Raw genomic sequence first — 25490 nt, forward strand, 5'->3', positions numbered from 1 at the left:
TTGGATGAGATTAGTGTTGCTGCTGCTGTAAATTTCTGTTAGAAAAAGCCATGTGGTTTAAGAAATTGATATCCCTAACTGGTTTGGTATGTTAAGAAAATAAAACATTTGAAGTTCCCGCTTTAAGAGGGTTGTGTGGACTTTCTTAGCAAACAAGCATTGTTGGTGATAAGTAGTACAGGTGGGGTAGCCCTGTGATCTTCAAACATACAGCCAGAGGATTTTGAGAACTTGCAGGGCAGCTGAAGCCCTGGAATGTACAGATGATTTTGCAGTCACTTGTGGTTGGATCAGATACCAGCCAATAAAAGGAATTTTGAGTAATGCTATTTGTTACATTAACGATAACAGGTGGACTATTGTTTTTTATCATTACTGCTGCTTCAGTTACACGCATATCTAGTGCAATGTAATGTGTACCAAAAGAAAAAAAAAAAACTATGCCAACTCATTCATAGGCTTAACTGACCAATTGCTAGAAATCTAAGTACTCCTATCTGCGCCTGCGCAAAGCAAAGCACAGGTTGGTTGTGATCCCCCTCACCACCCAGTGGTGATGGCAAGGTGCATGTACTGTTGGTGGTCATCTCCCCTGCAAGGACTGAAGGCAGAGTCTTCTCTTCTACGTGGTTGGGCAGCAGTCAGCTACACAGCTCTTCAAAGGTGCTTCCCCCACACTGAGCTGCTGCAACTTGTGCATCCCACAGCTTACTTACTCAGGTGCTTTATCCTTCTGCTGTTAGTTTTGAACTCAACTTTTGTTTCTACACCATCATCTTGAAGCCAGCTGTTGGATGTTTGCCTCTGGTAGACTTCAGGTGGCACAGGAAGGCTGTGCAAACTCCTCCAGAGATCTTAGACTTGGGTACAATAATGTCCAGTTAGCAAGTGAAAAGCAGTGGTGGGCATCCTGTTTTACAGCAGCTGGTGAGCTGTCAGCCTGGAGTGTCAGACAGACTCTGTATGCAACCCAGCAGTCTCCATACGGGAAATACAAGGAGATCAGTGTCTTCACTGAGAAGCGTTTAGTGATGCACAAATCCAAAGGAATTGAAAATCATTGCTGGAAACCTCACCTATGTGCTGCTTACGGTGATAGGTTCGGACTTATTGACAGTGTCTCACTGCAAAAGATTCCCATCATTTTTTTAAGCTGATTGTAATGGAAGCAGACATCCGCTAAGTCTAATGTTTTGGAGAAGTCAATATTTGATATGCATTTGCAACAAATGCTAAAAAAAGACTTGATGTTTGGCATTGAATTAGTCTCTTGATAAAGTGTAAACAGTGTCAAAGACAAGTGTGCCCCGGGGGCTTGCTGCTTGTAGTTGTTTCCTAAATCCATCACATCCTTAGGTGGTCAGCCACTGGCATGGCATTGATACAGGAGGGCTCTCAGGTTCATCCAGGATTGCTGAGATCCTCCTATTACAACACTCCAGTTTCTCCACATGCTGGGATTTGAATACTGTTTCCAGCTTTATTTTATTTTCCCCACTGCCACCCCAGTACCTTTAGTAAATCAGCCCTCAGGTTTGCCTCTCTGGTCAGAAGCAGAGTTTCTTTGCAGCTACCAGAACTAAGCCTAAGGCCCTGAGGACACTGAGGGAAGGCATCATGGCGGCCTACAGCTCCTCATGGGGGCAGCGGAGGGGCGGTGCTGAGCTCTGCTCGGGTGACCTGGCCTGATCGGGTTGATGGTCAGGAAAAGGCTCTTCACCAGTGGGTAGTGGGCACGGCCCCGAGCTGCTGGTGTTCAAGGAGCATCTGGACACTGCTCTCAGATGTAGGGTTTGAATTTGGGGCAGTGCTGTGTGGAGCCAGGAGTTGGACATGATGATCCTTGTGGGTCCTTTCCAATTGGGGATATTCTGTGATTATATGATTCTCTGTTCTCTACATGACTCCTTGACCTGTGTGCGTTTCTGTCAGTTTTCTACTGAAAACCTTTCTTTCCCTTTCTTGTCATCTCTCTCAGCTGAAAGATTGTAGACACATTGGAGAAAGTAGGTTGAAAGACATCTCAGTGGAGCATTTGGTCCAAGCTCTGGCCCCAGTTAGGAAGGGCTGACTTTCTGACTGGGTTGCTTGGGTAGGAAATGTCAACATCCCAGATCAAGAGTTTATACCGTGGTGATCAGAGACTTGCAGCTACCTCTTCCAAAGTACAAGTAAATTACAATGCACGTATTAGTACTTTCCTCCACCACATTTTGAGGTAAAAGAACTACGCTAATTGCAGTGAGTATGAGAGCATGCCCTTTCATAAAACTGTATTGTTAGGATAGTTGCATTAAGAGCAGTATGTGTTGCTTTGAAATTGAACGACACGGCTGATGTGGTTTCTTCACTTCTTACCAGATCTGCTAAGTTTGTGCCAATATCATGCTGATACAGAGGTAGTGATAGGAAATACGGGAGATTTGTTTATGTTTAGCTATTAAAGCTATCTAATTAAACTAGCTGCAGTCTTACATTTTCTTCAAGAGCAATGAAAATGGATACATTTGCAAGCGTTACCTAGTGCAACACCTTTTAGTCAGACAAGTCCTGTAAGTAACATCAGAAATGACTCAACTCTGAGTGAAACGGATGGGCCTGCACACTTTGGGGTGGTGCAGTGTTGGTGGGTAGCTAAAATGTGGGTTTTGTTTCTCTCTTCAGAGCACATTTAAGAATAGAAGTGTTTCTTAAAGGTACAGATACCACCTATAACATTTCTGCCAGCCAAAATTTCTACCAACATAATAAAGCGTTATATGAAGAGATGACTAGTTTTGCCTTAACTATGCAAGAATGTTATATCTGTAAACAATGTTTATTTTTGCATTTGTGACAGTGCTGTCATCTGAAATGCCTGTACTGATTTATAGTTATTTTACTGTTTGTTCTTCTCCAGCTTTTGAATGTTATTGCTTTGAAGTTGAAATATTTACATACCTGACTTGTTTGGTTTCTCTTGTAGGTGTCTTGGCTTTTTAATCCAACAAGAAGTGAAATAACAAGTCTAGATAGTGGAAATATAGATGACATTTTAAGTGAGTACTTTCAATCTTTTTTTTTTTTTTTTACAGTGTACAGACTACTTCGTTTACAGTCACTCATCTGTGAGAATCTTGCAATATCATTGGATGAATATGTATGCCCTAGCTCTGAAAATATGAGTTGTAATCTGCGTAGAAGTTTTTATGCAGACAGCTGACTTAATCTGTTGCCTAACAGATTACTTGAGTATAATCTAAACGACAGTTTGAAGTGTCTAAGAAAAATACTAAGTGTCTTGTTTGCAGATGGGAGCCTTCAATTATGTATAATGAAAGCCTGTCAGGAGAGTGTTTTAAGAGTTCCCAAAAAATAGCAGCAACTGAAACCCATGGTAGTGGGTCGTATGAAATGCCCTGCTTGTTCAGCTACGCTTCTTCTCAGTTTAAGTGCTGTCTTGATTTCTGATGGCTCACAGAAAAGAGACACAAATTAGTATTTAAAATGTTGCCTTGAAGTAAACAGATGTGTCTTGTCTGGGAAGGATGCCGTTTGTTGGTATCTGGTTCTGTTTGTGGTGGGGATGGGGAAGACAGGGAGAACAAAAAAAACCCCTACATTGTTGCAAATATATTCATTAAAATGTCTTCCTTTTTAATTAGAACTGTTGAAAGGAGGTATTTGGTTTTAATTTGCTTTCAACTGGAGGATTGCTTTGTGTAGTAAATGTATGACTAGACAAAATCTGTTAGTAAATACCTTTTTATATGCTGAAAAATGTAGAACCCTTCTATAAGCTATGTGACTGACACCCTATAGTTCGAGTGTTTGTTACAATTTTTCTTCAATATCTAGTCCATTACTACTAATAAAAATCAGTTTACAGGATGGTTATTGCATTGTACAAAGATTGCAATTTATTACTAAGCAGGAGGTTTTAAGTGCGTGTGTCTTTCTGATTTTGATATCTTTTATTTTTTGCTTAAAAATATTGTACGGAGCATTATTTTGCTGATTTTGATATCTTTTATTTTTTGCTTAAAAATATTGTACGGAGCATTATTTTGCTACCTTATCCCTGCAGTATTGCATTTCTTCAAGCATTTTCCTTCACCCTTTAGAGGGGGAGTTTGGAGGTTTCTCTTCCACGTCTTGCCCTAGTATCCAGTATCTTAACAAGTAAGACCCATGTGTACAAATCAGAGCAAGGTGCACAGGCAGCCCACATGTTGTCATTCTTCTAACCCAAACAGCTAACACTTCAGCTTTTAACTTTCTCTTTGAGCACCTGCAAATATGTAGTGTTTAAGAGGGATACTGGAGTACAGCTTCTGGATTTCCGTATCTTCATTGTAAATCCAGAATTTTTTCTAATGTGTCACTTATTTATTTTGCATCTTATGCCTTAAAAATTGACATCTTTAATGTCTAATATATCAAAAAAATTCTTGACTGTAGACATTCTTCATCACATTCCCACTTGCTATAGATTATATTTCAGCTAAGATTTATCCTAGTATTTTTCTAGCAGACTGTGTGCTGAATAATCTAGAAATGCTAGCTTTTATATCTTTAATGCATATTTTTTGTAATCTTGGATTAAAATGTCAAAAACTTTGCCTCAGAATGTGACATTGGGTTCTTTTCTTCCCTTCCCAGACAATGCAGATGTTGCTTTAGTTAATTTTTATGCTGATTGGTAAGTTATAAAGGTTTTTTTTTCCTCTGTTTAAACTTGTTCCTTTTGAAAACTGCCATGTTTGGCAATAATATCCTAATTAAAGAGACACTGGTATGTTACTTTCAAACTAACTCCTGTTAGTTTTTATTTGTTTTGTGGTTTGTGTGTGTGTTTGTTTGTTTGTATTGATTACTTCCCCTTCTACTGTTGTCATCTTTTGTTTCATTCAGGGTCTTTGTCAGAGCAAAAAGGGTTCTGTGGTAGTAAGGACTAACTTATTTTGTGTTTCTTCATTTAGGATTTTTTTTTTCCTCATAGCGAGACAGGTTTCATTAACTTTTTGCTTTTTAGCGTAAGATTGTTCAAAATATTCCTTTTTTTTTAAATTTTCTTCTCTTTTGATCCACTGCATGTATGCTTGTAACCAAAAAGCATGAAATTGCATTTGAAGGAGTCAAATTCATCTCTAATGGAAAGCCTTCCAGGTGGAGAACTAGAGAATTGAGGGCTGTCCATTCTTGTTCAACGTCTTCATCAATGACTTGGATGAAGGGATAGAGCCCACCCTGAGCAAGTTTGCTGATGATACAGGCTGGGATGAGCGGCTGACGCACCAGAAAGCTGTGCTGCCAATCAGTGAGACCTGGACAGGCTGGAGAGTTGGGCAGGGAGGAACCTGATGAAGTTTAACAAGGGCAAATGTAGAGTCTGGCACCTGGAGAGAAATAACTCCCTGTATCAGTACAGGTTAGGGGCTGATCTGCTCGAAAGGAGCTCTGCAGAGAAGGACCTGGGTGTCCTGGTGGATAACAGGTGGCCATGAGCCAGCAGTGTGCCCTTGTGGCCAAGAAGGCCAATGGGATCCTGGGTTGCATTAAAAGGAATGTGGCCAGGAGGTTGAGGAAAGTAATCTTCCCCCTCTACTCTGCCCTGGTGAGGCTGCATTTAGAATACTGTGTCCAGCTCTGGGCTACTCAGTTCAAAAAAGATAGGGATCTCCTAGAAGGAGTCCAGCAGAGGGCCACAAAGATGATAAAGGGCCTGGAGCATCTCCCATATGAGTAAAGACTGAATAACCTGGGTCTGTTCAGTCTGGGGAAGAGAAGACTGAGGGGCTGATCTGATTGTTTATAAATATCTAAAGGGAAGTGGGAGGCAAATGGATGAGGCCAGGCTCTTCTCGGTGGTGTGTAGCAATAGGACAAGGAGTAATGGCCTAAAACCTGAACACAGGAAGTTCCATACAAACTTGCAGAAGAAATTCCTTGCGGTGAGGGTGACGGAGCACTGGAACAGGTTGCCCAGAGAGGTTGTGGAGTCTCTTTCTATAGAGATACTCAAGAACTGTCTGGATGCCTACCTGTGTGACCTATCACAAGGGGAATGTGCTTTAGCAGGGGGTTGGAACTGATGATCTCTTAAGGTCCCTTCCAACTCCTGCAGTTCTGTGAAACTTGAGCAGATAGAAGAGGGAAGAATATGCGGTCAGTCAGTGTGGAAGACATACTTAGTGGGAACTGTTTTTTTTTTTTTTTTAACTTGCCTATAAAATCATTGCTAGATTTTAAGCACCCATACTCCGTTTTTCAGTTGTGTTGGAAGTAATTTGAAATGTTTGAGTATTAATATTTCTAAAAGAACCTTTAACAAGAAGGAAATCTGAGAAGTATTCAAGGAAAATAAAATTTAATATGCAAATTAATATTGAAAATGAGGTGAGAGAAATAAATCACTTTCTCCATTCCTTGTTTAAAATGAATTTGGGTGTAAATAGCTTTATAACTTAAACAAATATATGAAGCAAGGTAATACTGTACTTTAAATATTCCACTCGCTGTTTTGCTTTGCGAGCACAAAACGTTGACTGTCAGAATCAAAGGTCATTGAGCAGATTAAAGTTCTGATTCTTTTCACCTCTTTCACATTCCACATATGCCCAAGTCCGTATGTCTGTATGGCCTAGAAATAGCAAGCGCACAAATTTCAGATAAAGTTACAGTTTGACTTGACTGATAATTCATTCCACTAGTAAGCATGCTCATTTAAATTGATTTTAAAAGTGATTTTGAAAAGATTAATCCCCGCTTTTTCTTATAAAATGAAGCTTTCACTGAAGTTTTCATTTAATGTTTGCTTAATGATAGGGATTATACCAATAATTTGTATTATTGTTGCATAGTTCTTTCTCTGATATTTCTTCAAAGTGATCATATGCGAATATTCCAATCTCAATAGCGCAAATCTTTTATTAAATCTTTAAAGCTACTTGTCCAGGGTTAATTAGGGTAGAAAAAGAATGTTGAGCAAACTCTCTGAATATCAGAATATATTTCTTAAAGACTTAGTTGATTAATGTTGTTTCTTGAACAGATAAAGCATGGGAACACATCTTGAATTATGTATTTTTCTAGAATGTATTTTTTTCCACTTGAATTATTTGAGTTACCTATTTTTATCCATTCAGTTACTGGCTTGATTACCAGTATATGAGGTTTTTTATTTGTGGGATGGGCTTTTTCTGTTTTTTTTTTTTTGTTTGTTGTTGTTGTTTTGTTTTTTTTACAGTAGCTTTTCTTTCCTTTCTTTCTTTTTTTCCCTCAAAGATGGAAATATTCCCTTAATCTACAATTAAATTTTTTTTAAAGTTAATATTTTGAAATTACAATGTTATGTTTTTTCCACAGGTGCCGCTTCAGCCAAATGTTGCATCCTATTTTTGAGGAGGCTTCTAATGTAATTAAGGAAGAATACCCAGATAAGAATCAAGTAGTGTTTGCTAGAGTGGACTGTGATCAGCACTGTAAGTAAATCTCAATTTAGTTTTTCTGTGATATCCTGCCAATAAGTTATTAGAAAGCAGTCTGAAGTGTAGTTGGGCCTGCTCCATCATTTAGTCCAGAGGCTGTTGCTTGTATGTATCACTGAACCTCTTCAAAATTTGTCAGGGCAATTTCCAGTGTTGCTTTCTCCTTTTCTCCATAGATGTGCAGTTTTTATCAGCTCAGCCTTTCTCGTTTACTGGGAGGGGGTGGGGGAAGGAAATGTAACTGTAAAACAAATTGTCTAGGAGTCAGAGAAGCACTGGTGCAAAACAACCAAGAAAAAGGAGCAATTGTCAGCATGTGTTTTGCTCAGCCATTTTCTCCAAGAGTCGTGGGGAACTGCATGCTGCCTTTTGCATACCTGGTAGTTTCAGAGCTGTAGCGCTTTGCTGTTTGTACACATGAAGAAATGCTTGCTTATTTTGGCATGCCTGTCCCCCTAAATACATGACAAAGATGCTTATTTTCTTATCATATTAATCCCAAAGTTTCTTGTTAATCTCGTAATAAGTAAAATGTAAGGAACATCTGTTACCTACTGAAAAACAGATGGATAGTGCTGAGATTATTGTGGTGATTTTCCTAGTGTAAGATTTGCTTTGCTATTCTGTACTTCTGGAAGAGCAGCATTTGCCCACAAAGTTTATTTATAGAAGTTTAGGATTCCTAGAGTGTAGTAAAAGTTGCCAGGTGGCTTCAAATCCCAACAAAGATTCGGTTGTCACTGATACTAATTATAATATTTAGTCTTTACAAGGTTGTTAGTCTGTAGGAAGACTCATAGTTGGAAGTTGATGAATTGCTATTCCTTTGTAACACATCTCTGGAATTTACCATTGGCCTTTAGTGCTCTGTTTCAAGTACTAAAGACAGAAAGAACATGGGGGAAAAAAATTGCATCTCTGGGGGAAGTAACTGATTTCATTTACTTTTTCGTCTCTCATTTTGATGATCTAACTGTTTCAGTGCTAGAGGGGATTTTTCCCTTGAATTATCTCTGCTCTCACTTGCAAATTTAAAAGCCAGTAACTTCAGTTGTTCATCTTCCACTGGCAGCAATTTGTGTTCCATTTTGTATATGTGCATGTAGCCACCCAGCAAAATAGAAGGCCTAATTTGTGCAATTGAAAGAGATCTCAAGCATAAAAATACATTTAAATAAGTATCAACAGTGGTAGCTGAAGCTGACTTTTCAAACTCTTAGGAGTGGCCAGTGAGATTTTGTCCCATCCCAAAGATCTGTAAGACCAGTTGATGACTGTGGGAACCTTAAATGCGTCTGGGATTAAATTTTTGAAGACTACATACTTAAAATTACTCTTGCATATACTTCTGTGTGTATTCTATCACTTTCATCAGTGATATTTTCTCAGAAAATCGACTGATTGAACTAGAGAGGGAAAAAATTAAGGACAGTCTGACTTGCAGTTGATTTATTTTGTGTGTGTGATGTCCTTAATCACATCATCTCTTGGTGTTTAACAGTCTGGTTTGCTTGTCTTTGACAGAAAGTATTGACAATAAAATTTTGAATGAAGTTCTCATAAAAGACTGTAGCAAACTCAGCCTTTGTTGCTAAGGTCTGTTATTAAGATCTACATTAACAGTTGAAATCTTTATTTAGTTTGCTGCAGCTTTAGTTGCTCAGGTAGCTCAGAAATGGCCCTTGAGCTGCTGAATGCTTTGTGTTTAACCTTGAGATGTGGTAGTTTGGGCAGTTCATGGAATCACAGGATGGCTTGGGTTGGAAGGGACCTCAAAGCCCACCCAGCCCCACCCCCTGCCGTGGGCAGGGCTGCCCCCCACCAGCTCAGGCTGCCCAGGGCCCCATCCAACCTGGCCTTGAGCGTCTCCAGGGATGGGGCACCACAGCTTCTCTGGGCAGCTGTGCCAGCACCTCACCGCCGTCTGAGCAAAGAATTTCTGCCTGACATCTCACCTAAATCTTCTAGTTTAATGCCATTACCCCTTGTCCTATCACTTTCTGCCTTGTGTAAAAAGTCAGCCTCTCTTCTATTTATAAGTTCCTTTTAGGTACTGGAAGGCAGCAATGAGGTCTTCCCACAGCCTTTACTTCTCCAGGCTGAACAGCCGTCAGCCTGTCCTCATAGGAGAGGTGCTCCAGCCTTCTGATCATCTTGGTGGCCCTCCTCTGGACCCACTCCAACACCTCCTTATCCTTCCTGTGCTGGAGCCCCAGGCCTGGACACAGTACTCCAGAAGGGGTCTGGAGTACAGATGAGGGCAGAGTAGAGGGGGCAGTCTCCTCCCTTGCAGTTGTATGCCTCCCAAAACTTCTTTTTCCCCAAGCATTTGAAACAGTTTAGAAGCTTGTTACTTAATGTCCAGATAAGGAAAAGACTAAATTGAACTGTTCAGAGCCTGTTAGAGTCCTAACACCTGGAAGGAGGAGGAGATATTACAGCACATCATTTACCTTCCCCTTCGATAGGGGTAGCGGGCTATGCAGTATGAGACAGCCAAGAGTTATGGTCTCACTTTTTGCTACTGGAAGACTGCGAGTTCCCTATTTCTAGTCTTTTTGTTCCTAATTTAATAAGTAGATGACCATGTCTTCTGCTGCAGAAACTGTAAAATGTGCAAATTAAAAACAAAATCCTGTCATGACAGATGAACCTCTTTCCCCACGCAGCACTGCCTTTCTGAATTAAAATAGCAATGGCCCTATATGTTGTTCCTGTTTTTTTGTGTTTATTTGCTAGCTGAAAGCAATGGGACATCTCATGGCACACAGTTACCAGTTATACCCTAATGCTGAAGTATTTTAACGATATGGTTTCAATGTATGTAGTATTTTTTACTGTATTTATCCAAACTGAACCATCTATACTACTTTACTAAATGTTGAAGTTGAGATTACTATCTTTTTTTTTTTTGGTTTTCTTTCCTGCTGTTTTAGCTTTATTTATGTATTTTAGCAACACTAAAAGGTATGTCCTAATATTTTCAGGGTGTTAATGCCTGCAGATTTCATCAGTAGCTGCCCATTAAGATGATGATCTAGAGATGGTGGATTATTTGCATTACAAATAATCTGTTTCTTTTTGAAACCAACGCTCTGCAGGGAACCCAAATAGCTGATTTCAGGACACTCAAAAATAGCTTTCAAATGGTCAGCTAGGCATAGATACTTTCCATTTAATGCACTGCTATTGAAGCACTCTGCAGGTCCCAGCAGCTCGCACCAGCTTCTGAGGGCAAAGCAAATTAAAGAGAATTATTGATGCGCTGCCAAACGTTTGATGCTTAATGACAAAGCCATCATTCTGTCTGCTCTTATAACCAATATAAAGATGTTTTTCTGAGAAGTGATAGTTGGCTACAGTGTGATGAAAAATGCAAATTCTAAATATTAACAGTCTATTAAGCCTCTGTATGTATTATGTTTTACACCAGTTTATCAATATTCTGGAAGATGATTATAACTCAAATGTGCACGCTAAGTCTTTAGGCTATTTTTGCTCATTAAACTGATGTGGAACGTACATTAAAGGTAAATCTGTAGAGGCGAGTACTTCGTTTTCAAGGCCTTATCTTTTTCCAGCTTATATGTATCTTAAGTTCCACTTCATTCTTTGCTGTCAAAATCTTCAGCGGTTTTGGTGTGTTTAAATTAGTAATACTTATGCTGGAGAAATTATACCTTTTTTCTAAGTATGTAATACCTAGTAAGTGACTTTCTTTATAATATTATAAGAGATTTTTCTGCGTATATATTATTAGGAAGGTTTTACTTTGTTGGGGCTTTTTGTTTACTTGTAGGTGGTTGTGCTTTTTTGTTTTTGTGTTAAGCAGCACTGTTAGAAACCCACTTCGTACCATAGATTTATTGTATTTCTGTTCTCCTGTAAATAAATGAATACTACAGTACAGAAGGACTCATGTTTCTGGAGGATTATGAATAGTTTCTATGAATTGAAAATTAGGATTTCTGGTACAGAATTCTAATGAAATAAAATATATACTGTACAATTATTTCCTTTTACATAAAGTGGTTGCTGGCTTGAAAAAAAAAAACCAAAACTGGTTTGAATCAATTCTTTGTGCTTCAAAACAGAAAACGGGTGGGATGTTGAGAGATGCTTTGCTAGACGGACTCCATAGGGAACTCCTCTTCTTTTGAAACCTGTTAGTGAATTGCTGATCTGTAAGGTGTGCTAATGTCAGTCCTAAATAAATAAGTAAATTACTTGTATTGCTACTGTGTTTTTGTTAAGCAAAGTAACTCAGTGTGATAAGCTGTGGGGTTCATAAATGAAGGAGGAATGAAGTTAAGTGGAACTGTAATGAAACTGGAAACAAACGTAAGGATTTTGTTGCATTTGTGCTATTTCAGCTAGGAAAAAAGTAATCTGTCTGAAAGTTATGTTGGGGTAAAATAAAAAAGTGGTTGTAGTTTGGGGAGGCTGTTGATGGCTCTCCTCAGGAGAGCCATTTTGTTAGACTGTAAGAAAAGGTTATGGGATACCTACTGATGAGGCTCCACTAGGAGTAAGGCAAGGCTGTTGTGAATGCTCCTTTGCAGCAGAAGGTGGTCTGGATTTGCTGTTTCTCAGCTTCTTAGTAACTGAGTTTGATGTAGAACATCGACTGCTTATCCTGTACCTGTTTTGGTCCAGCGTGCAAGTTACCAGTATTGTAGTATCAGAGTAGGACGCCAAGTTTAGTTGGTCTCTTGAGGTCTTTTCTAGTTCTGTTTCATATGAATATTGCCAGGTCGTAGGACTGCATGCAAATCACGAGAGGAGTGGTTTAACAGGGGAGAACTATTGTTAAGTATTTCATAATATGTCATGAAGGTGAATGTACTGCCACATCTGTGAAAGAGTAGCAAGCAAAAGAACTGTTCTAAATGAACTTTAAGAGAGAGGGAAAAAGCTTGAGTCATAACGAATATCTGAAATTAAAATGTACCAGCCAAAGACAGGTTTCATTTCTCTTTGGCAGTATTCCCTGACAGGTAGCCTGAGGGACCTGAAGAGCTGTGACTGACCAAGTGAGCAAGCAGAATCATTTGGTAGTCTCAGCTTCCAATCCACAGCAGAAGGAGTTTGCTGCCTTTAAGACTGAAGGTATTGCACAGGTGAGGAAGAGCTAGGATGATCTGACACAAAGAGAGATCAGCACTATGGCCAGCAAATTCAAGCTAGTATCTTGGCTTATGCCAGTAGTAATACAGCTTTTGAGGTGAGAAGAGGATGCGCCTGTGCAACTCCTATAACTGTCGTCTAAAAATGAAATTAAGAAATGCAATAGCTTGGGTTCGTGCTACTTCTTCAGACAACGTGAAGAACCTCATTATAAAACAAGTGACATAAGTATTTTTGGAAGTTACTTCTGCAGGTTTTGAGTTTTGTAATTTTGATTTTCTTCCAGATAAGTTTTCAAGCTATCCTAGTCCTCTCTGTTCTGCATGTGAATTGCTTTGGGTGATGCCCTGTGCTATGGGGTAGGTGTTCAGGAAAATTGTCAGTGTTATCAAATTGTAGTGTCTGTGTTTCTTGAGAGAAAATACTTCTTTAAGCCAGTCCTTTGGACTTAAAAATCTCAGTATTTTTTTGATGGTAGTATTAGTTTGAATCTTGGAATAGTAAAACAATGGATTAAGCTAATGTTGGGATCATACCCAGATTGTTGCAGCTGATCCTTTAGTAAGGAGCATCTTAACTATGCCGTGAGTGGGAGTCTAATTTAATTGTATGTCATCATGCAGTGTCTCAATATGATCACTGTACACTTAATTTTAATTTAGGAATAGTGGACTTTGGATTCTCAGTGACATGATCCAATGTTCAAGCTCAATTCTTTGGGTGGTATACTGTGACCTTACCCTGGAGTAATGAAGTCTGAAGCCATCTGAGAATGAAGTCATAGGTTGCATGTGTGCGTGAAGCTGTAGCTTAGGTAATATGTAAAGAGCTGTGTGAAAAATATGACTTGCAATTATTTGAGTGGAGAAATACGTGACATTGAGCTGCAGAAATGGCTGGCAATGCAATGCGTGTGATAAAAATGCAGATCACAAATGGTAGCTCAGAAAGCACATTTCCTTGGAGAAGCTTCCTCAGAGAATGATTTGGGGACTTCAGAAATATGAGCGAAAAATTTCAGGCTTTTTGTAGAGATGCTTGTTTTTCCCAAAACAACAACAAAAACTGCTGATCTCTTTTGTAAGAAGCAGCTTTTTTTTTTCCTCTTCCTTAGTTCAGGATAACTATCCGTGCCATACGTTTTTGAACAGAATTAGCTGACTATGAAGTTTAGGCAGTTCCGGAATGGTTGCATGCCAACACATATACACACAAAACATGAGGAGGAGAGTCATTTGATTTCGGCAGTCATTTGAGCTTTGCTTGAAACTTCTGACTCGTAGAAGGTGAGGAAAAAATTTGGTACATCAATTGTTTCATATTGTAACTAGTGTGAAGCCACTCTGGTGGCATAGAGAATACTCCTGTCGTTTAATCACATCAGCTGGGCAAAATAAAAGCTCAGAGTTTGTACCTTGTAAAGACAATATGAAGTTATAGCTGAGAGAGGAGGTTTGGTTTGGATTTAGGTAGACTAGCCCCATCTCTTTCAAGTACCTTTCTTTTCTCATCAGAAAATAGTCAGTAAGAATGTCTGGAAATATTTTAAAATTTAATTTAGGGTTTACTATAACTAATGTGATCTATGAATGAATTCAAACAATATTCCATGTATTTGCATTGCGTATTTCCAATTTTAAAAGGAGTGTAATGTTGTAGTTGCTCTTCTTGTGCTAACTCTACCTGTATCAAATGCCAGGGTTTAATGAAGCATTTAAGATTTACTCTGTTTGACTTGTGAATGAGTTCAAATAGTTTTTCATGTACTTGCATTTTATATTTTGTGAAAGGATGATTTTCAAATACTTCCTTGTGTAGAACTATCATCTCTCTGTGTTAGTTCAAATACCAGCATTCATGGAATCTCATTGTAATTTATAAAGATCATGCGTTACGAGGTAACGTTCAAATTCAGTCTTGGCAGCGGGCATTCTATTACCATTAATTTCTTTATACAACTTCTTCACTTGATGAAGATTCACAGCCATAGGGACTGAAGGGTCAGTCTCAGGTAACCTTCAAGACCTCCTAAGATGAGGATTTTGCAAGGCATGCGTCGTCATATGACTATGGAAATACCTGGAAGAAAAAGTCCATGTTGTGAGGGGAAAAAAGGGTAGTCTGGTGTTATGTGGATGTGGAGTTTTGTAGCATTAGAAGTCTTGAATCTCAGTGCCTTTATGAGAAGCTTGGATGTGAAACCTTGATACATAGGGCTCCTTGTCTTTTATCAAACACTGGTCACATTATGATAAACTGCCAAACAGTCAGACCAAAGGTCCTTCTATCAGCAAGAGAGAGGCAACAGATGCCTGGCTTGCCTACATTGTTTTTCTTCTGATGAGCAGTTATGAAGTGATGCCTCCCTGGCTGCGCTTATCATAGAATCATAGAATGGCTTGGGTTGGAAGGGACCTTAGGGATCATCAAGTTCCAGCCCCCCTTGCCGCAGGCAGTGCTGCCAACTGCTAGATCAAGTACTAGATCAGATTGCTCAGGGCCCCCATCCATCCTGGCCTTAAACAGCTCCAGGGATGAGGCATCCACAGCCTCTCTGGGCAACCAGTTCCGGCACCTCACCACCCTCTCTCCTGTCTTTTTGGAGGCAGATCTTGCATACTGTAACTAAAGAGTACCAGCTTTGGAAAGGAGGAAAAAATGTTCATCTGACACTTCATAGTGAGTAAGTTGATAGGTAATTAATCTTTCCTCGAGAAATTAGTATGAATTTGAATTAAAAATAGTCTGAATATTTTGACTGTAATTAGTGCCTTAAAATCTCTGATAGGATACCTAGGAAACTGGTCAAATCCTTTCTCAGGCAAAATTGATAGATTGTATTTTGGAATATTGACAGTGAGGCAAAGCATTAAGAGCTGGGCTTAGCTGCTAACCATTCTGTCTTGTCGTGATTTTATTTTTTTAGTTTGTTCTTTAATGATGTGTGACTACAGGCTCAGAGGTTCCACTTCTGTGTGTGTGTATACATGTATAGCATACTGTGCTCAGTACATTTCTGTATTGGTACATTTTTTTTCTGAATTTATTTTTAGCGGATATAGCTCAGAGATATAGGATAAGCAAATACCCAACGCTGAAGCTCTTCCGGAATGGAATGATGATGAAGAGAGAATACAGGGGCCAGAGGTCTGTGACAGCAATAGCAGATTATATCAGGCAGCAGAAGAGCAATCCTATTCGGGAGGTCCAGGATTTGGAAGAAATTAATACTGTTGATGTAAGTTTTTCAGTTTCCTTCTTTCTAAGTATACGCATGCGAAAGATAATGTACTTGAAGAACACGTTTACTTCTTGGGGGTTTTTCCATTCAAAATTGTGGAGTGATAATTTTGAACTAGAAGTAAAAATAATAATAATAATTCCAGTTTTACAAATTATTCCAATATCATCCTTCTTTCAACTGCGTTAATCTTATTACGATAACACCACTGCCAAATGACTTTTTTTAATTTTAATCATTTGAAAATAATCTTGTACGTGACAAAATGATAATATTTCATTATGAGAATATTCATAATGGTGTTTCTGACTATTAAAATTTTTAGTCTTTGTATTAATGTGCATCATTTGGAGGCAGAAAGAAATATCTTGCGTACTTGTTGGTTAACTGTTGAATAAATAAACAGCATCTCTATATTTAATATCCTAGTGGAGTATTGACAGTTTCTAATAATTTGAGAAAACTTACAGCGTAATCTTTGTCCTTACAGCGCAGCAGAAGAAATATCATTGGGTACTTTGAGCAAAAGGACTCTGACAATTACAGAACGTTTGAAAGAGTAGCAAATATTTTACATGATGATTGTGTATTCCTGTCTGCCTTTGGGTAAGTTTTTTTTTAAAAGGCTTCGGTTGCATGACTTCATTACTGAAATTACACGAAGAATTGTATGTAGTTTAATTAAATGAACTTTTTTAATACTTTCAGTGTATCATAACTGAAGATGCTAGACCTTCTCAGTTAAATTCAATTGAAGGAGAAGGAGGAAAACTCTGTTCTTCCAGTTTGTTCTGAAATCTAACTGGTTTACCTCCTTTTTTTTTATCATTATTTGTCAATCATTTCAGCATAACTAGGAAGGTTTTACAGGACCCTTGCTGTACAGCTGAGTCTCAAAGCTCTACTTCCTTGGAGGGGAGCAAGTAGGGAAGAGATGGGAAAGTTTGGTTTTGGGGTTGGTTTTTTTCCATGTAAAAATATTGAAAGATGTTCACTAGGGAGATCAGAATAAATTGGGAATAAGTTATTTTCCTTTTAAGTAGCATAATAAAATATGATTACAGACTCCTTTTTTAGTGTTTAATGTACCAGGAGGCAACCAATTTAAAGTGATTGGGCATTAATGTGAAAGCAGTGCTTTACAGTCTACCCACAGTTCAAGAGAAGGAATTTGTATGAATTATACTAGCTTTTATACCTTGTACAGTTGCCCTAAGGCTTTTTTGAATTGGATGTAGTAAATGAAAAACAGTGAAGACACTGGATTAAGGTAGAAGGAGTTTCATCTATCTGAACAAAACAACTTCTCAATCACTTACACTTCTTCCTGTGTTTTTTCAAAAAAAAAATGAGAAATAGTTTGGGGGCAGAGGGGAAAGTATGTGTAACATAGAGGAGTAGGGGAGGGTTTTCAAACAGCCTAGGCTATGGAAGAATAATCAAATCTTGTGAAACTGAGGTTTGTCTGTCAGACTCATTCCAAAGAAGTGTTTGTTGTCTCAAATATTGTTTCTAATGAGCGCATCCATTCTTGTTCTCGGGCAGTCTGGCTGCCCCGAGAACAAGACTTACTAATAACATTTGGAATTATTTTTGCCTCCTCAGATGACTTTTCCTCCTTTTCAGAAATACCTTCAAAAAATCATTAGGTAGCAATACTTGTAGGATTCTCTCCCCTCATCGTTTGAGTCTTCTAGTCTTTAGTTTGCTATTTGTCAATGGGTTATAATGAGAAATAGCCTCTCACCCCTAGATTGTTGACATTTGGTTGCTGGATGCTATTCTTAAAGTAGACACTATGGAGCTCTTATATTTTTTTTTCCTTGGATACAAGCAATAAGCATACACAGTGCAGCAGTTGCACTTTGGTTACTGTGATCTGCCCACGTAACTTACGATCCTGCAGCAGGCTTATGTTCCCTTGCTAGCCTGGAGCTGTTTAGCATTTTCAAGCGAATGAAGCCTTCCAGACAGCAGTCCTGGAAACTAAATGTTTCCATCTCTGAGTGGCTGCGGCTCTCAAGCTTCCTAAGAATTATGTGCCAAAGGACTTCCAAGGGAGATCCTTGCTCTCTAACAGTGTTGGCTGCTGGGGTTATAAATAGCGAAGTGTTTCCTTGGGAGCTCTCCTGGATCAGCTGGGCTCTTTTTCCTCAGCATCCCAACGTGCCCTGGCAGGGGTTCTGGTTTTGGTGTGGGCAGTTTTTGTCAGGTATTATGGTAGGGCATATATAATGGTAACATGAGTTGTCATGTTCAAATGTCTAGTAGGCCAAAATAAACTGAAAACACTGAATTCAGCTGTAAAAATTAACCAACTTATGTCAAGGCAAAACTGTTTCCTGCTATGTTAAAGTTGCTCTGGCTTCAGGTAGTTACAGTAGCTTATTTTTAAATTGTATTAATGCTACTTGCTCCTTGATACTTAAAGTTATTCTTAAATGATCCTAACAATTCCATCAATAGCAGGGTGAGCGAGAGAAGAGTTGGAGGCAGCAGGAGATAGGGAGTATACTGCCAAAGAGATACTGGAGTTGGTTTGTAGAAGTAGAATGACAGTGGGGCAAATCTGAGATCTTTGTAGAAGCAAGGAGAGTGGCTTTGTGCTGTTGTGCTGCGCCATAGAAAGTCAAATGCAGATACACAAAACAAACTTCCAAAAAATACATTTATCTTAAGAACTGTTCTAAGATTAGCTAGCAAGCAAGCACGAGAGGCTAATATGGTTCCAAAAGGTTCACTTTCTTGGTTATTGCTTCAAGGAGGCATGAAACACAAACTGTAATGTTTCCATTTTTATTGTTTTAAGAAGGAATATCTTTGGGCATTTTGTATTTTCATATCATGTCCCCACTTAACCTTGTCTGAAACAGTCACAATTGCAGTTACTGAGATGGGAGAACACAGAAGAGGGTTTTTTGGGGTCCACAGCAGACCTACCCAACAGCTTCTGTTTCCTACTAGAAGAGTAGTTGGAGTTTATCAAGCAGTGATTGGGCAGGTGACTTGTATGTCTTTGCTTTCTTCTTACTTAGCGAAGGATTGATTGGGACGTGAGTGGTTCACCTCAGTGATGATGGTGATTACAAAGAAGCCTAATTCTGTGTTGTTGGAGTAGTCATGTGTGGAATTCAGATATTTTAAAATACGCATCTCTAAACCTGTGAAAATATGGACAGGTGTAACATACTAAGCAAGGCATCTTTCTCACGTGGTATGAGAAGGATAACTGGATCAAAGAATGAATGAAAAGTAGGTATTTTAATATATGCCTTGTGATGTCTTTTTTTTGCTTTGCCCTCTAGTTAGTTCAGAACCCTGGGATGTTTACTTCATCTTGCAGTGAGATAAGCTGAGATATTTTACCTTCTCTTCCCCCTCTCCCTCTTCCCTCTTCACTTGTCTTCAACAATGCTTCTAATGAGTCCATATAAGAGATACTGTAACTGGAGAAGCTGGAACACTTAGTTCAAGTTCCCAGAGGCTGACATACTTTCTTTTTAGCCTATGAAAGAAGGAAAAGAAATAAGTAGTTCATCTCGCTCCGTTGAGGCATGTGCAGCCAGTTGGTTCTGCTTTGCCAGCATGATTTATAGTGGAACAGCAAGGCATGGCAGAGGAGAAGAGAGCTTTTGCGGTGGATAAAGGTGCTGAAAAGAGCTTAGTTGGGGCTTACTTTTCTTTTTTTTTTTCCCTCTCTTATGCTGGATGCATACCAGTTCGCATTTCTTTTAATAAGGAGTGATCGTTTTGTGGGAATCTGTTGTGACTGGGATTGAGGAGTAACAAAATACAGCAGAGAGAGGATGGGGAATTCACCGAGGTGAAATGCTAAGCTAAATATCAAGCAGAAACTTCATGTATTCTCCAGATGTGCACGTACCAAATCATTGGAGATCAGAAGCTGCATGCTGTGCCTGACTGAGATCTTGATCTGTTTGGGGAGTAAAATGGACGGTGTGGTCTTGTTTGTTCTTCATCTTCTCATTAACTATGGCAGTAGAGTTCTGCAAAGTCCTCCTTTATCAGATAAGAGCAGATAAGACGTAGCTTTCCAATGTAAGCAGTGGAACAGGAAGAACAAATGCAAACAAAAATCCATCTCCTTCTCCTTTCTTAAGAAAGGGTTTTGGTTAGTTTACAAGGTTATGTAAATTCATTAGCATCTGTGTCTGGTAGTTTCTTATCCAAAATTGTACAGCTGTTCATCTCTTTGACGCCTCTACTCCAAACTTCTTATCTTATGGATACGCCTTGCAGCTTTACTTACTGCCCTCTCATCCAGACGGACCAAGTTTCTTTACCACTTTATGTTTTCTTCAATCACTTTATGGTTTCTTTGAAGAGGAAGCTTTTTAATTTTATTTTTTCCTTCCAAATTTGAGAAGATAGCAAATGGAAATATGATTTTTGCTAACTTAGTTATTTTGTTTGTCTGTACCAAGACATGCTTACTGGTTGGTTTGTTGTAGGGCTATTTCAAAAGCAGAGCGATTTAGCGGAGACAATATAATCTACAAGCCACCAGGGGTAAGTGTAACTATGTATTTTATTCTGCTTGTTATCTTTATATGTGAGTATGAACTAATAGAGACTGTACTCAGACCATTTGCTGTTTTACTGCATCTCAAATTTTGATTTTATTTCATCACTGAAGAGGGTGAGAATTAGTGAGGGTTGTAGGAACTGGTGCTTCAAAGTCCATGAAAGAGATCTGTCTCATTTGTTTCTAACGAAGTGTACAAAACCTACATCTGTTGTTTTTAATTTCAGTGTCCAGAACTTTTTTCATTAGAAAAAATCCATGTGTGTGGATACTTTGTGTCCAGTAGAAATCTTAAAATAACTAAATAAATCTATGAAGCTCAACATCTGGTGCACCTTACCTTTCTCACCGCAAATGAAAATTACTGGCTATTTTCTGACTGTCACTTGCCCGTCTTATGTAGCTTAGCACACCAGGGACATAAGTCTGAAGGAAAAATAGCAAAGCATGTTAGCAAACTGTCATAGTTGAGAATAAAATCATTGTGGAAGAAAATCTGCAAGACTTGCTTTTTAGAAACATAATACCTGAACATATGCTCCTTTCTCAAATTTGGTGTTGGAAATTACTTTAAAAAAAAAAAGAAAAGACAACAACCTAAGGTGAGAGGGGGGTTCAGGCAGTTTCCTGCAAAAATGTTTTACTGCTGCCTAGTTTATATGGCATGTCTGAATCCATGTATGCTTATTCGTGCCCTCAGCTTGGAAAACTCAAACTGTAATCACATTTTAAAATGGCAGCACTGAATTCTGAGTTATAACTACTAGTAAAAAAAGGAAAACTGTTATTTATTCCAATCTTTGGCAATGCAAATATAAGAGACCAGTTTCAAGACCTGGAGGCTCTCAGGGTTTGTTTTTTTTGGTGAGACTTGATAACTGTCAGCATGGAGGAGCTTAATATCTGCATTCAGTATCCATCTTAATGGCTGAGGTTCTTTTAGGTACTGGGATACTATCTCTCCACCTAACAGAAGTCAGTTCCTCTTATCTTAGAAAGTGGAGTTGATTGCAAAAGTGATCGTATTTATTTCATTATTGTTTTTGTTATGTAGTTTACGGAGGTGTTGCATGCACAGCAGTTGAATACTGGTGTAAGATTGGATTTCAGTATTTCCGTAGGCGTTGTCACCTTTGTATCAGGTCAGTAGCAATGTCATTTTTACTATTTCTCAACTAGTGTTTTTCTTTTCAACAGGAAAATGCTCCGGATATGGTGTATTTAGGCTCCCTAACCAATTTTGATTTGATTTACGCATGGACACAAGATAAATGTGTACCGCTAGTTCGAGAAATTACATTTGAAAATGGGGAGGTAAGAATTTTTTCTACCTTTCTATTCTTGAGATTTCTTTCTCAAAACCAAAATGTCTTCTGAGTTTTTAATTCGTGCCAGACAACATCTGCATGCTTTGCTTTTTACAAAAAATAGTTGTTTTGCATTGTCTTTTCATTGTTCTGGAGCTTTTCAGTTAGACTTGAAGTTCGCAGGAGGAAAATTGGTGATTTTTTTTTTTTTTTTTTTTTACAATACTAAAGTAAAAAGCTACAATCATGCATGCAAAAAGCTGTATACAAAGTGTCTGGAGATTTGCGGAGTGTGGACACAGACTCTAAGAGTGTACGTGTGTAAGAATGTGTCTGTAAGTATGGGTGAGTTCGTAACACCTTGGGTAGATTGTATTATTCATCTAAAATGCAGATGTTACGGGGAGAGGTTGACTTGTTTTAAAATTCAGAGATAAGCAAAAAGCACTTAATTTTGATCTGGAAAAATGTTTCTAGACAAGGTAGGAAATATCCACATCAGTATATTCACACAGAGTCACAGCATGGTGGAGGTTGGAAGGGGCCACTTGGAATCACCTCGATTGAGCCCCCTGCGTTCGTGACGGTACAAAAGAGCAAAACAGTTGTAAATAAACTCTGTTAGGTTTGTATGTCCTCATTGGATTAGAAACCAAAGAATCGGTCATGCGATGGAAGAATACTTTGTTCTCCGTTCACATTGCTTCTTAATTGCTTTATTGTGAGTGGTCAGTGTGTATAACACCGACGCTCTGGACGTGCGGAACCCTTGATTTGCATGATGGAGGAATAAGGTGGGATGCACAAAGTATTTGAAGTCCAACTGTCTAGTCAATACTGCCAAATTCTGTTGGAAAGTTCTGTTAAAGAAATGTTAATTCTTCTTTTGTAATCCAAGCAGTATGTGAAAGATGCCACATGTCAACATGTTTAAAACTGCACAATAGATTTTCAGTGTACTTTTCCCATGGTAAGATTGGATTTTTGAGGCTTAGAAGCCAAAGTTCATTGCTGTCAGTCTGTATCACATTGTGTCTTGGCTTTTCTGCTTGTGCCCGCAACCTTCAATACCTGTTTTCTTAGGTGTAAATATTTTCAATTCCAACCTGACATTTGTGCCTAGCAACATGTGTAAAAAATTCAGAGCTGCTGTTACCCAAACAAATTTAAACATTATACAAATATAAATTATTATTTACATGGGCTCTTAATGTATACTGTACAATATTACAGAGTAAAAACATAGAATCAGAGAATCAGTAAGGTTGGAAAAGACCACTAAGATCATCTTATCCAACTGTCAGCTCGTCACCACCACACCCACTAACCATGTCCCTCAGTGACGTGACTGTTAAGCTGTGTTCCTGACAGCAGAACACTTTAAGATGCATGGAAACATTTCTACCGTGGACTTCATTTTAAAAATGAGAATGAGTAGATGTGATTAGCGGTTGTTCTAGAGATTTGGTTGGGAAGCTTTGGCTTTGCCAAGAGTGCAGAGCTAATGAGGATCCTTGGAATCTGCTTTTTTAAGACCAGGCTTTGGCTTGATGTGCAGGCTTGCTTGGAAAGACAGTGACATCTATTCTGCGTTCTCTAGATGTAACTGGCTGCATACTGTTGGGGAAAGCATTTCTTTCAAATTGCTGCAGATGGAAAGTATCTGAAGAAGCTATTAAGCTTGGTGGCAGAATGCATTCCTTCAGGGAACTAAAGCCTGCCTGACCGACAGAGACTTGTGTTTGTTTGTCACCTTTAGTAATGTATTAGCTGTGAATTTAATAATGGCATGTTACAGTTGACCAGTCAGGACTGTTTACTGGCTGAGGAGTGGTTCTTGACTGTAAGTGACACAGCCATGTCATTAGTTTCTGCTTTTTTTTTTTTTTTTTTCCATGAGAATGCTTCAAGATGCTCATTTGTGGTGTTACGCAAAATCACCAACTTAGGATGTGAACCAACACAGGACGTAGTCCAGTATACATACTCAGCCTTCATTTAGCATTCCATATCGTCTTATTCAGGCCTTACTGCTGTTTCTATGAAGATGTGTTTTGAGAATTTGACTATTCCTTTTGAGCAATTGTTCCCTTGCGTGCGTATCCTTTCCTGAAACGTTAATAATGAAATAGCTTTATCCTTGAACTGCTGCGTGTGATAAAGGGAAGGAAACATGGTTAACTGTATCAGTTGGGTGCCTTTGATGAAAGGTCAGCACTTAATGTCCTTAGTTACGTTGTTTCAGCTGTTTCTAAAGCAGGAATCTCGCTGGCTTTGAAAACTGCTGGAATCACTGGAGTGTCTTTAGGAAATGGAAGAAATGTAACTTGTCTTTTGTTTTCTGCGCAGGAACTGACAGAAGAAGGCCTTCCTTTCCTCATACTTTTCCACATGAAGGATGATTTGGAGAGCTTAGAGAAATTCCAACAGGAGGTTGCACGACAGTTAATAAGTGAAAAAGGTTTGTATCAAGTCATTGCTGGAACCGTTTTGTTTTTTGTTTTTCTTTTCCCAAATGAACTCAATATAGAGTGAAAGCAAATGCCAGAGTCCTCGTTGTTGTTTTTTTAACTTCTTGGCAGTGAAGATTGACTCCTCTAGAAAGGATTAAGATAGAAACACAATTTATTATTAAGTAACTATTTAAGAAAGCCTTCTTATCTAAATGATTTCATACTAAACTTCCATCTATATTGTAGCCAAAACCGCTTTCAGGTAATCTGTTATTTTAGTATGCCTCATTATTTGAATCTGTTTTCAAGTTTTGCGTGTTGCATCTCTCTAATGTCTGTACCTTTGTGCTATTTATGGAAGCATACGTAGTTTCAGGATAATAAAAATAAAAAAAAAATCTTAATGAGGACTTTTTTATCTGCTCATGATTTTAAGGTACAATAAACTTCCTCCATGCTGACTGTGACAAATTCAGGCACCCACTCCTCCACATTCAGAAGACCCCCACAGACTGTCCAGTTATTGCCATTGATAGCTTCAGGCACATGTACGTCTTTCCAGACTTCAACGACCTGTCGTAAGTATTTTTCTCTCTGCATTTCTTGTTGAGAAGAACAAAAGAAATCATGCTTTTATTTTAAAAAGGACCACAATAGGAAGATGAGTGAATATGGAATAGGGAAAGCCACCCGCACAGAATTCAATGTGAGAGCCTTAAAGTGATACGAATGGTGTGAAGTATTAATTTAAATGGAGTTCATCGCATTACACTAGAAGAGGATCTTGTGCTGGATGCTACTACTCTTTTAAAGTTTTGCTGATTTCCGTAGTAGTTAAGTATTTAGAGCATGATGTGGTATCTTCAGTGGTGCTCTTTATGTAGCAATTAACTTGAAAAGCTTGAAGTAACACACATAACATCTAACTGTTATTATGTGGTGATTATTGTAAAATCCACCGTGTGAGAATTCCCGCCCTGTTGGTTTGGTTTTTCCTGCCTTGTGATTCCAAATTTCCTGCATTAGTCTAGCCTGAAGCACTGGCAAAGCAATCGTTAATGCCTGAGTTTCTGAAGTTTTCCAAGTGCAGCATGGGAAACAGCCAATCAATGCCATGTTATCTCGATAAAGTATGAGAGAGAAGAATCAGAGTGCTTTAGTGAAATACCGCTTTGATGGTTCCTCTTTACGTCAGCCCATCCCTTCGTAATGCACTGCCTTGAAAGCAGTCGTAGGAAGCAGATGTTTAGTCTCCTGGGCTCAGCTGAGGAGTGAAGGTGGGTACGTTCTTCAGGTGTTCTGTCTTTGTCTTCAGGTTGTGCGTTAAACTCCATTTTCTGTCTTAAA

The 25490-nt window shown here is 38.7% G+C and overlaps 1 protein-coding gene across 2 annotated transcripts in view; it reads left to right on the top strand.

The window, feature by feature from the left end:
- The window catches only part of ERP44 (endoplasmic reticulum protein 44), a 47977-nt gene that overhangs the window by 17526 nt on the left and 4961 nt on the right, over window positions 1-25490 (top strand). For both annotated transcript variants that reach the window (XM_021389223.1, XM_021389224.1), the window contains exons 2-10: window positions 2966-3038; window positions 4642-4681; window positions 7348-7463; window positions 15650-15834; window positions 16328-16443; window positions 20310-20367; window positions 21581-21697; window positions 24040-24151; window positions 24580-24721. In XM_021389223.1, the coding sequence (XP_021244898.1) occupies window positions 2966-3038; window positions 4642-4681; window positions 7348-7463; window positions 15650-15834; window positions 16328-16443; window positions 20310-20367; window positions 21581-21697; window positions 24040-24151; window positions 24580-24721 (959 nt within the window). The remainder of the gene's footprint in view (window positions 1-2965; window positions 3039-4641; window positions 4682-7347; window positions 7464-15649; window positions 15835-16327; window positions 16444-20309; window positions 20368-21580; window positions 21698-24039; window positions 24152-24579; window positions 24722-25490) is intronic.

Source organism: Numida meleagris, chromosome 2 (genome assembly GCF_002078875.1).
Source record: "Numida meleagris isolate 19003 breed g44 Domestic line chromosome 2, NumMel1.0, whole genome shotgun sequence".
NCBI lineage: Eukaryota > Metazoa > Chordata > Aves > Galliformes > Numididae > Numida > Numida meleagris.